Genomic DNA, 14,552 nt, shown 5'->3' with positions numbered 1-14,552 from the left:
GAACCACTGGCAAAACCTATCTATTTTGAACGCACTAGAAGAAAACTCAGCATATGTGAAACAGGAGAAAAAAACCTGTTAATCATGAACCAACAGAATTGAACATGTTTGACTTTGGACCCAGTGAAGGAACATGTTTGACTAGGACCCAATGAAGGAACATGTTTGGACCGAATGCAGGGAGCCAGTATACCCAGAAGCAACCTAAAATAAGTTATCTAAGTGACACAGGAAAGTTTATTTAAGATCTGCTGGAAAGAACTTCACCAACTAGCTTTTGATTGTAAAACATAGGCCGCTATAATCATAGTTTTTTGTTACAGAAACCTGAGATATAATTCCACAGAACTATTTTGTAAACCTTATTGTAAATCCGTTATTTTTTGTTTTTGTTTGTAAAATATTCATTATATTTACAAAAAAAAAATAGGCCGTGAAATTTGTATTGTCCTGAAGCAAAATTTTGAGATTACATCGTTGCTTGTAAGTCTCTCTCTCAAATGTTAGTTGTATGTTTAGGTTTAACCTGAAAAGGAAGACTACAAGTCCGTAAAGCTAGTGCCTATGAAACATGTATTGTAAATCCCTAGATATTTTTGTTGTGAACGTAATGTTATAACCGTTCTGTTGTTGTAGGTGGTGAGCCCATGAACGCAATCTTAAGGACACTTAGGTAGTAGTTCCATATAAGTACACGAAGATAAACCCATAGATCAAACGATTTTATGTTTGCAGAAGTAAATGTAGGTCTACAGACGTTGTGGAAAATTCGGTTTTAGAATGTGGGCTGTTAAGACCTTATAATTATTTACCTATCAACCGTGCATTGTAAGAACGTAGATTTTTTTTTTCTTCATGTGAACTGCGCCCTGGACGAACGCTGAGCTTTAAGTTATGAAAATTAGGAAGTGAGTCTTTACATTGTTTGTAACATGGTTTATAACACCGAAGACTTCTTTTCCATCTTTAAACTGTAAGTCCCTTGGGTCCATTGAAAAATATTCCCATGTTAATTTCCTCTGATTGAACTTAACCACCAGAGGCATCCTGTAGATGCACCATCCTGCATATCTAACCTTTTTAAATCTGTAGTCAGTTGTTCGAGTCTTGGCCAACGCTAATGTGCTGAAAACTCAGCTCAGTTGCACAGGTTCCGGTATCGACCCTCTCCTCAAAGGCCAACCCGGCGCCAATGGCAACGGTAAATGAAGCCAGCCGATTTCGTGGTTGACAGGCTTTCAGTACTCCAATAACCAACATTTAACCATTACATTACAAACAACTGTGAAGCATACAGCCGAAAATCTCTATAACATTTAGGAATTCCATAAGAGCTACTTATACACCCGCATACTCTCTATGATTATACCTCTGCCCTCAAATTTCCTACTTTCTTCCCCTTTACCCGTTGTCTAATAAGTCAGTCACAATGATGCTTATTCTATTCTGCTTTGACTTACTGTGAACGAGGAAACTTGGGCTTGGCTAGGTATAATGAAGGTCCCTGTATCTTTTTAGAGTTTGGCTGTTGCTCCCTCATATTCATTGTAGATATGTAAACATCGTTTGTTTGGCCGACCTTGTAGATGCGAAAAGAAAGTTTTTTCGCCCGCGAAAAAAAGACAAAAACAAAACAAAACTGTGGCTTGAGGATTTTTGTAATTCTTAACTGTTATACTTTTTTCTTGACATATTAGCACGAACCGATGGAATATATCTTGCATCATGATTTCGTTTTTAGTTGTAGGCATTTATTTTCAAGGATAGCTTTCTTTAGAAGATATTGATTCAGTGTAATTCGGAGGCGGCGCGTAGTTTTACGCTCTTACAACTTCCAAGAGCTTATCTGCCAAAGTCTGAATACTCTTATTTCAATGTAAGTTTGGAGAAACTAAATATGACATAAACCTCCTCGTAGTATAATGGAAGCAAATGTATGTAGTAGGTTCAGCAAGGAAGAGATGAATGTGTCAAATAGCAACATGAAGACATTGCTCGTGTAAATTTTGGGCTATATTGATTGGTCTTGCTGCTGATACTCCAAACGTGCTGGAAAGATGCATCATCAAAGGAATTCTTTTACTCTGGGAAATGTCAATAAATGTACTGCTACTCTTGATATGCAATTTACTAGCGCCTGGTTATTCTATGGTCAAGTACCTGTATGATTCAAATAAACAATAATAGATGTGAAACAAATCGATATGTTCTGTGCCACACAAGTGAATAAGAAAATCAATAAGAGTTCTTTAATCTGTAGCTTCAAAAGCTTCATTCCGTCGGCCATAGTGCGGCAACGCTTGTAAACTAGATGATATTACATACCAAAGAGTTTAATTTCACTTTACAATTATGGTTATGTTATTGTACATATTATTTCTCTGACAATGAGAATATATCACGCTGAAATCGAAGGGCCAGTTATACAGTAGATTACGTTTTCTTCACGAATATTGTTCACCGGTTGATGATTGCTGGCAATGAGTCCTGTTCGTATGAGCGAAATTTAGAAATATATCTGCTAAACTCGCCTAAAAAGTATTTTTCAGTAAAGGGAAGAAACAGAATCTCTTTTTTCAATCGTACAGTGTAAATCAGGATATGTATAAACACATTGTATTATAGAGAAGATAGAATATGAATTAATTGAAACCGAAGAGTAAGTCGAAGTCACCAACTGTTTGGATCATCCCAACGGCATGCTTGTTGACGCCAGCAAACGCCGCCATACTTGATACCCTAGCTTGGCAAGGTTAACGCTAAAGTTTACCTCGAAACATCGTCAACATGGCTGAAGAAACTGGATATAATTCTGATAATCGCGACAGGTAAGGGTGCAAATATTATGTTCGTTGTAAGTGTTATAAATTTGAATGTCGAAAATCTTCGGATAGTATAAAGAATGATATTGGTGTTATGGCGTAGGCCTTTTTAAACAAGCGTATTTACTTAGGATTTATTTTCTTAGATTTCATGTTTTTTTTATGTTTGCAGTTTCCTTTGTTTCCTATATGGAAGTGGGAAGTGAGGAGGTGATTTTATTAAAAGGCCACATTGACTGGGTATATAAACTTTTAAAGGCCAGCTTTGCGTGGGAATTGCGCGGGATAACGGCCATGAATTTATTTTCAGTGATTTAACAGGATAATGGGCCAATGTAGGCCTAATATGATATCTGCTTTTTCCTGCCAGTTCTTATTGATTAAAGATTTAAGTATTCGCAGTATTAGCGTTAATTACATGTTGGAGACTTGGACATAGCAGTTGAAATAGGTTTGTTTACGCCGGCTGACTTCCCCCCCCCCCCCCCATATCAACGATACTCGAACCCTTACCGACATTTTGTCCCCTAATATTTACCAACACTTCTTACTCCTTGCCAGCCAACACTTTGGTCTCGGTTAGCCAACACTCCTGCCCTTGCTGCTGTGTTATGTTATGTTTGAGAAATAAGTACTCTAGTAGGACGTGTGTGGTATGTTACACGTATGAATGTATAGGACAGTCAGTTGTAGCTTTGTGATTTCACACAGACAGACAAATCTTTTTAAGAGAAAATCTCCAAACGATTGAAGTAACTGACATGTGCACCCAGCCCAGCTTGTACGGTATATGTAATTCTGTAGTTGATAAGAAACTGAATATGAATTTATCTTTGTGAGTGTCAGTCTTAGTCTACTCATATGAATGTAATTACGTTGTGATGAGACTGCTTAAAAGCTTGTTTTAAGATAGATTTGATGTTGATAATTTGAAAAAGTGATAGAACAAAGCAATGATAAACTTAGGATGATGCTAACGCTATAGTGAAAGTTATATTAAAACGTTATACACATTTTCAGAGACAGACATGTGGAAGAGGCTTTATTATAATTGCTATATTTGCATGATGAGGAGTCACAGATTAGGGGTAGGGATTGAAAGCTTGTAAGAAAAAGAGCTGTTGTTTATCTGAATGTGATGTGGACATGTTAGAGTGTGTTTATCAGTCATAGTGTGTGACCATACCCTGAAGTATGCCAAAATCAGTCAAAATTTGCCAGAATGTATGCAGATAACAGATTCTGCAATCCGGATTGCCAACATTTTATTTAAATGAGCTGGTAGAGCAAGGTTTGATACAAATATCTGAAAGGATTCGTAGCCAATGAAAAATTTTGATGTTGCTATCATGTTTAAATAATAGTTTTGGTGCCGTATTTTGGTATGTGAAGTCCACCTTGTTCTATATGGCCTTATTGACTTTAAGAATGTTTATGGTTTCATGACAATGTATTTGTTTGATTAGCATTACTGATTTTGGCTCATCCTTGTTATTTAACCACGGTTGAGTGATCATGCAAATAGATATTTAATTATAGTTGAATGGTGGTACAGAGATTGATATCTTGTTTCATTACTGAATATGCTTTGATCCATACAAATACAGTTAGTGATATGTAATTTGATTATAGTTGAATGGTGGTACAAAGATTAATATCTAGTTTCATTACGGAATATGCTTTGATCCATACAAATACATTTAGTGATATGTCAACTCGGTGATCTCTGCCCAGCCTTATCATGAATAAAAGCGTTGTTGAGTAATGTTATCGTGATGGGTGTTAGCTTTAAACATTGATCTACACAGCTTTTTTATTACACTGTTTACCTTATGGATTAAAATCATCAGCAATGTTTCTACCCTGTTGCCTGGGTTAGAAGCAATAATCTTGTGTAAAATCACCAAGTTGTATTCTGGATAAGTTTTGTACACCCATTAGATGAGAGTACTTCTAGATGGAAATGTTTATTCTCCCTTGACAATTCACCCCTGGATTTTACCTGGGTTCTCAACATAATATACTGTGCCTGGAAAGTTAGGTTTTTTTCACATAATAATAGTATGCTGTACTTAGAAAGAAAGGTAAGGTCATCTTTATAATGAAACTACAGTTGCACATATATATGTTCTTATGGTTAGAAACTCTTAATTTTCTGTTATGATATTTGATATTAGGATGATTCTTTTTCTAAAGTGATTACCCAGTACAGCAGTTGTGTGGGGGGGACCTGGGAGAGACATCTTGGTCCCTGTAATACTTTTTATGCAGGCCTCTTGAACATACACTTTTAAAGCCAGTTCTTCATACAAGAAATTCAGTGCATCGGTTTGGGCCATATCTGAGCCACTAAGCATTTAACTTAGTAGATATAAGTTTTGTTTACTTTCCTGGGCTGGCAGGTTTGTTGTCATTGAATGAATTGATGTTTTATGTTTTGATTTTTTTATGTTGAGACAGCATGGGTAACAAAGGAGTAATGCCATTGTGATGTTGAGATTTGAATAATTTATTAAGTTCTCGCACCTGATGAGGTGGATTGTCTCCACGAAATATGTGCCGCATGTATAGAAAAATTACATGTTAGATAAAATTATATGAACTACTGAAGTGTGATTTCACCTTCATAACTTTCATCATGGACTAGTGTGATCATCATATTACTCTCTTATCTGTCAGTCTCCCTGTGTATATGTATTATTATTATTGTTATACATAATCACTGTTTCCCACATCAGCAAGTTAGCACCAGGAAATGGACTAAGAATGGACCATCCACTCACATACACATACACACACACACACATATATATATATATATATATATATATATATATATATATATATATATATATATATATATATATATGAGTGAGTGTGTTAGTGGTTTTGATGCACGAGACCGGGTTATAGTGTTGGGTGATTTGAATGCAAAGGTGAGTAATGTGGCAGTTGAGGGAATAATTGGTATACATGGGGTGTTCAGTGTTGTAAATGGAAATGGTGAAGAGCTTGTAGATTTGTGTGCTGAAAAAGGACTGATGATTGGGAATACCTGGTTTAAAAAGCGAGATATACATAAGTATACTTATGTAAGTAGGAGAGATGGCCAGAGAGCGTTATTGGATTACGTGTTAAATGACAGGCGCGCGAAAGAGAGACTTTTTGATGTTAATGTGCTGAGAGGTGCAACTGGAGGGATGTCTGATCATTATCTTGTGGAGGCTAAGGTGAAGATTTGTATGGGTTTTCAGAAAAGAAGAGTGAATGTTGGGGTGAAGAGGGTGGTGAGAGTAAGTGAGCTTGGGAAGGAGACTTGTGTGAGGAAGTACCAGGAGAGACTGAGTACAGAATGGAAAAAGGTGAGAACAATGGAAGTAAGGGGAGTGGGGGAGGAATGGGATGTATTTAGGGAATCAGTGATGGATTGCGCAAAAGATGCTTGTGGCATGAGAAGAGTGGGAGGTGGGTTGATTAGAAAGGGTAGTGAGTGGTGGGATGAAGAAGTAAGAGTATTAGTGAAAGCATTTGGACGATTTTTGCAGGGAAAAAATGCAATTGAGTGGGAGACGTATAAAAGAAAGAGACAGGAGGTCAAGAGAAAGGTGCAAGAGGTGAAAAAAAGGGCAAATGAGAGTTGGGGTGAGAGCGTATCATTAAATTTTAGGGAGAATAAAAAGATGTTCTGGAAGGAGGTAAATAAAGTGCGTAAGACGGGGGAGCAAATTTGAACTTCAGTGAAGGGCGCAAATGGGGAGGTGATAACAAGTAGTGGTGATGTGAGAAGGAGATGGAGTGAGTATTTTGAAGGTTTGTTGAATGTGATGATAGAGTGGCAGATATAGGGTGTTTTGGTCGAGGTGGTGTGCAAAGTGCGAGGGTTGGGGAAAATGATTTGGTAAACAGAGAAGAGGTAGTAAAAGCTTTGCGGAAGATGAAAGCCGGCAAGGCAGCAGGTTTGGATGGTATTGCAGTGGAATTTATTAAAAAAGGGGGTGACTGTATTGTTGACTGGTTAGTAATGTTATTTAATGTATGTATGACTCATGGTGAGGTGCCTGAGGATTGGCGGAATGCGTGCATAGTGCCATTGTACAAAGGCAAAGGGGATAAGAGTGAGTGGGGATAGGGGATTAAGAGTACTTCCCACGTATTCTCTGCGTGTCGTAGAAGGCGACTAAAAGGGGAGGGAGCGGGGGGCTGGAAATCCCCCCCTCTCGTTTTTTTTTTTTTTTCCATTGAAGGCTCCAGTCATGGACAAAAATCCACATCAAGGTTGGGCCATAATTGAAATATAGAGAGAATTATGAAAGGGAAGAAGAAAAGACAAGGGGAAAGTATTTATAAATTTAGGAGGAAGTGAAAAACCTGTCTGAAAATCTGCTAGGCCATAGTTATTGGGAATGACGACATGAGAAAGCAAGAGTTTCAAAGCTTTGAGTTGTAAGGAAAGAAACTTATTAAAACAGTCCACCCTTGACGTACCAACGGCTGCACATTCCCTCTAGCTGTCATGTGTAATGCACTGAAACCATAGCTCTCTATTCATATCTAGGTCCCACAGACCTTTCCATCGTTTACCCTGAACGTTTCATATTCCCTGGTTCAGTCCATTGACAGCACGTCGACCCTGGTATACCACATCATTTCAATTCACTTTATATCTTGCATGCCTCTCACCCTCGTGGATGTTCAGGCACCGATCGCTCAAAATATTTTTCACTCCATCCTTTAACCTCCAATTTGGTCTACCACTTCTCATCAACAATACCTGGTCTCGTGTGCCAAAACTGCTGACATACTCATTCGGATGCTCCCAAAAACACTTGCCTCAAGATCTTTCTTCTCCTTACCAGGTTCATAAGTGCCAGTGTTCACCCATCTCTCTCCATCCATTTTCACTTTTGCCCACATCATTCTAGAATTTTCTTCCTTTCACTCTATTACACATTCCCACAACTCCTGCTTCAGGAGTAGTGCTACACCTTCCTTATCTCTTGTCCTCTCACCAACCCTTGACTTTACTCCCAAGACTTTTCCAAACCATTCTTCCCTTTTGCCCTTGAACTTAGTTTCAGTCAGAGCCAGAACATTTAGGTTTCTTTCCTCAAACATGCTCCCTATCTCTACTTTCTTCTCATCTTGATTACATCCACACACATTCAGACACCCTATCTGAGTCTTCGAGGAGGATAAGAACTCCCTGCTTGGCACATGTACATATTCGTGTTTGATCCCCACAGGAAATGGCATCATCATCCACCTGCTTCAGTGAGGTAGTGCCCGGAAACATTCGTGTGAAGAAAGGCCACATCAGCTTTCATCCATTCTCTAGCTGTCATGTGTAATGCACTGAAACCATAGCTCTCTATTCATATCTAGGTCCCACAGACCTTCCCATGGTTTACCCCAGACATTTCACATGCCCTGGTTCAGTCCATTGACAGCACGTCGACCCTGGTATACCACATCATTTCAATTCACTTTATATCTTGCATGCCTCTCACCCTCGTGGATGTTCAGGCACCGATCGCTCAAAATATTTTTCACTCCATCCTTTAACCTCCAATTTGGTCTACCACTTCTCATCAACAATACCTGGTCTCGTGTGCCAAAACTGCTGACATACTCATTCGGATGCTCCCAAAACACTTGCCTCAAGATCTTTCTTCTCCTTACCAGGTTCATAAGTGCCAGTGTTCACCCATCTCTCTCCATCCATTTTCACTTTTGCCCACATCATTCTAGAATTTTCTTCCTTTCACTCTATTACACATTCCCACAACTCCTGCTTCAGGAGTAGTGCTACACCTTCCTTATCTCTTGTCCTCTCACCAACCCTTGACTTTACTCCCAAGACTTTTCCAAACCATTCTTCCCTTTTGCCCTTGAACTTAGTTTCAGTCAGAGCCAGAACATTTAGGTTTCTTTCCTCAAACATGCTCCCTATCTCTACTTTCTTCTCATCTTGATTACATCCACACACATTCAGACACCCTATCTGAGTCTTCGAGGAGGATAAGAACTCCCTGCTTGGCACATGTACATATTCGTGTTTGATCCCCACAGGAAATGGCATCATCATCCACCTGCTTCAGTGAGGTAGTGCCCGGAAACATTCGTGTGAAGAAAGGCCACATCAGCTTTCATCCATTCTCTAGCTGTCATGTGTAATGCACTGAAACCATAGCTCTCTATTCATATCTAGGTCCCACAGACCTTTCCATCGTTTACCCTGAACGTTTCATATTCCCTGGTTCAGTCCATTAATGGCATGTTGACCCCAGTACACCTCATCGTTCCATTTCATTCTATTCCGAGCACGCCATTCACCCTCCTGCATGTTCAGGCCAAAATTGTGTAAAAGCTTTTTTAACTCCATCCTTTTTCCTCTAGTTTGGTCTCATACTTTTTGTTCCTTCCATTTCTGACTCGCATATCCTCTTTGTCAACCCTTTTTCACTATTTCTCTCGGTGTGTCTGAACCATTTGAACACACTCTTTTCTGTTCTTTCAGCCTTGCTCTTTTTTTATTACCACACTTTTCTTACCCTTTCATTACTTACTTGATCAAACCACCTTGCACCTCATATTGTCCCCAAACATTTCATTTCCAACACACCCACCCTCTGCACAGCCATATCTATAACCCATTCCTTGCAATCATATATTGTTGGAACTATTAAGCCTTCAAACATACTTATTTTTGCTCCAAGATGGTGTTTTCTCCCCACATTCTTCATTGCTTTCAGAACCTTCACCCCCCTCCCCCATCCTATGTCTCACTTCTGCTTTCATGGTTCCATTTGCTGCCTAGGCCACTCCCAAATATTTAAAATGCTCTACTTTTCCAGTTTTTATCCATTCAAAGTTATATGTACAGATGCTCCCCAACTTATGATGGTTCAACTTGTGATTTTTCAAATTTACAATGGTGCAATGGCGATATGCATTCATTGGAAATCATACTTCGAATTTTGATCTTTTCCTGGACTAGTGATATGTGGTATGGTACTCTCTCGTGATGATATGCAGCTGTAGTGAGCCACAGCTTCCAGTCAGCCAGCTTTTTACGCTTCAGATGTTGATTATATATGAGAAACTCGCTGGAAGCAGTTAACTTATGAAAACCATTTCTTGAATTGGGAATATGTACAGCTGTTAATACTTTTAGAGGTATCCCACACAATGTTTCAAGACACTACAGGTCTGAACTTTTTCTGTATATTGGTTGGTATGTGTGATGGGAAAGATGCCTGTGTGAGATATGTGAGATTTGCACTCTCATATTGAAAAGTTTTGGATGCTCTGTCAACAGGATAATGCATTTTACTAATGTAAAACCATTAATAATCGGCTTTGTAACAAAGACATTTAAACTTGTTGAATCTGATCATACTCATGGAGGATTTCATACTCCTGACAGCTTTGGATGATTTTGATTAGAATATTATTATATACTTTATGGTAGTCCCTTAGAATGTATTTTTTTCTTTTAATCTTTTTCCTCCTGCTTAGTGGGATGACTATACATGAAGTTTCACTGAATGCTAAAGGTGAAATTTTCTGCAGTCTATGTACATAAAATTATGACTATCACATAAAATCATATTTTGTAGCTTTTGTATTAAGAATAATATTGAAAAGCTTATTTTTCCAGTTTAGTCCAAAACTGAATGGGTTATTCTTTTGTCTTGTAAGGATGCACTAAACGTGTTGAATACATTTGATATTTTGGTTACAGGTCCCGTTCCCCTGCTGATGAGGACAGTCGTGATAGAGATGGGGAAAATGAACGTGGTGGTGATCGTGACCGCAGCCGTCGTGGGGATCGCAGAAGGTCAGATAGACCAAGGTATGAAGTATATCTGAAGTGGAACATGAATGCAGAGTTAACATATCTGACATTGAATTTATGAAATTTGTATATGTCACTGTATTTCTTGGGAGTTTTGAGAATTGATACCAGCTCACATGATGGAGCCTGTTAGAATAAGCAATTGTGTTTTTACATCTGTAGAATAGATTTGTAATATTTTCAGGGGTGGTGCAAAACGTGGGTCAGCAGAGACAAGAGTTTATGTATCTAATATCCCATATGAGTACAAGTGGCAAGATTTGAAGGATCTTTTTCGGAAAGAAGGTAATGTTTTTTGTTTGTGTTTTTATCTCTATTTTTATTTTATATATCTTCGTCTTTACTGTCATGATCTTCTTCAAGAATGACTTTTTTTTTGCCGTATCTTGCAATAGTGAAGTAGTGCCAAGGACAGATGAACTTTTTTTTTTTTTTTTTTTTTTTTTTTTTTTCATTGAAGGCTCCAGTCATGGACAAAAATCCACATCAAGGTTGGGCCATAATTGAAATATAGAGAGAATTATGAAAGGGAAGAAGAAAAGACAAGGGGAAAGTATTTATAAATTTAGGAGGAAGTGAAAAACCTGTCTGAAAATCTGCTAGGCCATAGTTATTGGGAATGACGACATGAGAAAGCAAGAGTTTCAAAGCTTTGAGTTGTAAGGAAAGAAACTTATTAAAACAGTCCACCCTTGACGTACCAACGGCTGCACATTCCCTCTAGCTGTCATGAATAATGCACCAAAACCAGAGCATCTCATCCAAAGCCAAGCCCATAGAGTTGCTGCTGTTTCTTCTGACAACATGATAAGCCCTAGTTCAATCCAGTGACTGCATGTTGCCTGTTATTATACCACATTGTTTTCTTCCTTCTTTATGTCTAGGCCCATAGTACTCAAAGCATATCTCATTTCACCTTGCATACTTTTCTTTTCATTTCAAATTGTCATTCTGTGCTTGATGAACCCTCTCACATCACATAATGGCCTCGGGAATTTCATTTCTAGCACATTCAACTTTCTGCATACTTTTACAAAAAATGTAGGGTCTACAACTTACATCCATATAGTACTGTTGGGACGACTGTACCATTAGACATATCCTTCATTACATTCAAGATAGAGACTTAATCATCAGTGCAACAAGGATTTCTCCCCTCCTATCTGCACACACACACACACACACACACACACACACACACACACACACACACACCCACCCACCAGCCTTCTCTCCCTGTTGATCACTTTTTCTCTCTTAGTTCCCGGAGCTGCCATGTCCACTCTCATGGATTTAGAATGCCTCAGTTCCATCAGGAACTCTATTTATTTCACATTCAAATCAAACTTTCCTATGCTAAACCTCATTTTAGCAACTTATTTTTTATTAATGATGACTTTCATATTTGTGTTTTGCGTGATCGTGGTTTCTTGTTCACGAGCAACTTCTTCAGATCCCCTCCACTACCATTTTCCACTTAATCACATACTTGTGCATAATGCATAATAATTTTTATGATAATTTACAGTTGTAAGAATGTTTGATTCGAGAAATCAGGTTCTGGTGAAGTTATCTCCTCTACAACATTCTGCTTTCACATATAACCAAATTCTGTATTCCACTACTGGATTTTCTCAGGATTTACTATAGAACCCTTTAATCTTCAGTTGAAAGTCTTGTGTATGTAATTTTTTTTTTTTTTTTTTTTTTTTTTTTTGCCGCTGTCTCCCGCGTTTGTGTATGTAATATGAATGTGATAACCCTGAAAGGACTGAACTCAGATAATTTAGGGAAGCCTCAGGATTATCTATCGTTTTAGCTATATCTGTGATACCTGTTCCATTTGGAATTCCCTCAAAGGATTAGCCACAGCAAGATAGTCTCCATAACTAAAGAACTCCAGTGCTGTTTCTCAACTTTTAGCACCTCACCCTTAACATGCCACTGGCAGAGGTCAAGTCAAATGCAGTGTTTGCAGAGGCTCGTACCTAATGTTCCTCATGACTATTTTTTTCATCTGATGCTCCTACTTACGAATACTTAATGTTTCTACCTAATGCTTCTACCTAAATTTTCATACCTACTACTTCTATCTATTGCTCCTACCATTTTGCCAAAAGGCAGGGCTGGCACATAGTGCTCACTACAGGAAAATCTAGTGACAAAGAATGAACTGTGTGAGTTAAGTGTTGTAAAGGATAAGGAGAGAATGTATATTTGTGGATTGCCAGTTGTCCACATGTTAGTGAGGCAGAAAGAAAAGACAGCTACTTTGGTCAGAGTGCAACTTGACAACCACTAAAGTTCTGGCTCACTAAGCAGATGTCATTAACCCTCCCAGTACCCATGTGGGTAGCACTGGTCCCAGGACTGACATATTCCAGAAAAAAGAAAATATATGAATATTACCATTTGACAGGAGATATCAAGACAAGTAGAAGGAAATATGATACCATGTTGTTGCTGTATAGACATGTGAATTTGGCATCTTTGTATGCTCAGCTTATACATGCTTATTATCTGTAGCTGATTAAGCCATCTTTGTCACTTCTCTGTAACTGCCATCAGGTTACTGATACCCAAAGAACTTTTCCCAGTGCTACAAGTTCAACATCTTCCAAATTATCATCACCATAATTAATGCCCCAGAGACTATCACAAATTGACCTCTTATTGTGGTCTGGTTAACCAAGCATGCATGCTTGGGCAGTACCTTTTCCTGTAATAGGTTAACTGAGATACCAGGATTCTTTCTCAGTGGATATTGTTGTTGCTTGTGACTTTAGGCATCCCAGCGTACCAGTAAAACATGCCTTCCAAATTAAGTGAGTGCAGAAAATTGCAGCAGGTATGACTAGGTTCCAAACAGGGTAGCATAAAGTGATTACTGTTTTTTTTTTTTTTTGTTGCAGGGAGAGGCTTTTACACATGTTGCCCCATCTCTGAAGATTGTATGTGTATCATGCCTTTACCCCTATGCATATATGTACACAGCCCAGCTTAAGTGTTTACCCACTTACTGACCACCCCCAAGGGAAGGATGAATACTTATGTTGTGTGTAGGCCAATTGCTATACCCAGGATTGGAACTTCTGGGTCCTACCTTGGAGTACCCTGTGCTAATTCATGCTAACCACCAGTACAGAGGCCTATGTGTTACCTGGGTAATGTTCACTTTAGGATATTTTCCTGATGCTCATGTCCTATTATTTGTAGTGTCTTGCCACTGTAGATGGTATAGGTATGTACAAATGTGGCCATTAGAGGCTAATGGAAAGTTTAGATTTGTGGGCTCATGTTTTGATGGAAGTCTTCAGAATGAATTCAGATTGTTGTAAAAAGAAAAAGTGGCACAATTGCCTTGCTGTAGCTAACAAAATTAGATTGGATGTCTCGGTTCTTTACTTTTGACTTTGGCATACTCTGCGTGCTCAGCTTATCATGTGTTTATCCTTTTTATTTGGAAATTGTGGCAATGTTACAAAGAGAAGTATAGTATATTAGTATATTGGCACTAAGTGTGCTTTTAGAAGGGCAAGAGAATGGATATGAGTGAATGAGGCCTTTTCTTCTGCTCCAAGTGTTACCTCTCCAACAGAAGAAATGGCTAGCAATTATGAAAGAAAGAAAATTAAAGACCTAATATAGGGTCACGAAATATAGTTTCCCATTTTCCTTGACAGTTGGTGAGGTTTCCTATGTGGAAATGTTCAACGATGAGAACAACCGTCCCCGAGGTTGTGCACTAATTGAGTTCGATTCCCCTGAGCTTGTGCCAAAAGCTGTGGATATCATGCACAGATATGAATTAAAAGGCCGCAAGTTAGTTGTAAAAGAGGTAAGTTTCTGAATTTGATTATTTAATGGCTGTT

The 14,552-nt window shown here is 38.5% G+C and overlaps 1 protein-coding gene across 4 annotated transcripts in view; it reads left to right on the top strand.

The window, feature by feature from the left end:
• The first annotated feature begins 2,671 nt into the window (after positions 1–2,671).
• Positions 2,672–14,552, top strand: part of rump (heterogeneous nuclear ribonucleoprotein rumpelstiltskin) — a 100,630-nt gene continuing 88,749 nt past the window's right edge. For all 4 annotated transcript variants that reach the window (XM_071690724.1, XM_071690723.1, XM_071690722.1 and 1 more), the window contains exons 1-4: positions 2,672–2,828; positions 10,567–10,677; positions 10,865–10,965; positions 14,364–14,518. In XM_071690724.1, the coding sequence (XP_071546825.1) occupies positions 2,788–2,828; positions 10,567–10,677; positions 10,865–10,965; positions 14,364–14,518 (408 nt within the window). In that variant the 5' untranslated portion in view covers positions 2,672–2,787. The remainder of the gene's footprint in view (positions 2,829–10,566; positions 10,678–10,864; positions 10,966–14,363; positions 14,519–14,552) is intronic.

The sequence above is a fragment of the Panulirus ornatus genome, chromosome 48 (assembly GCF_036320965.1).
Source record: "Panulirus ornatus isolate Po-2019 chromosome 48, ASM3632096v1, whole genome shotgun sequence".
Classification (NCBI taxonomy): domain Eukaryota; kingdom Metazoa; phylum Arthropoda; class Malacostraca; order Decapoda; family Palinuridae; genus Panulirus; species Panulirus ornatus.
Note: the sequence above shows the minus strand (reverse complement) of the source record. Positions and strands in the feature narration are given on the sequence as shown.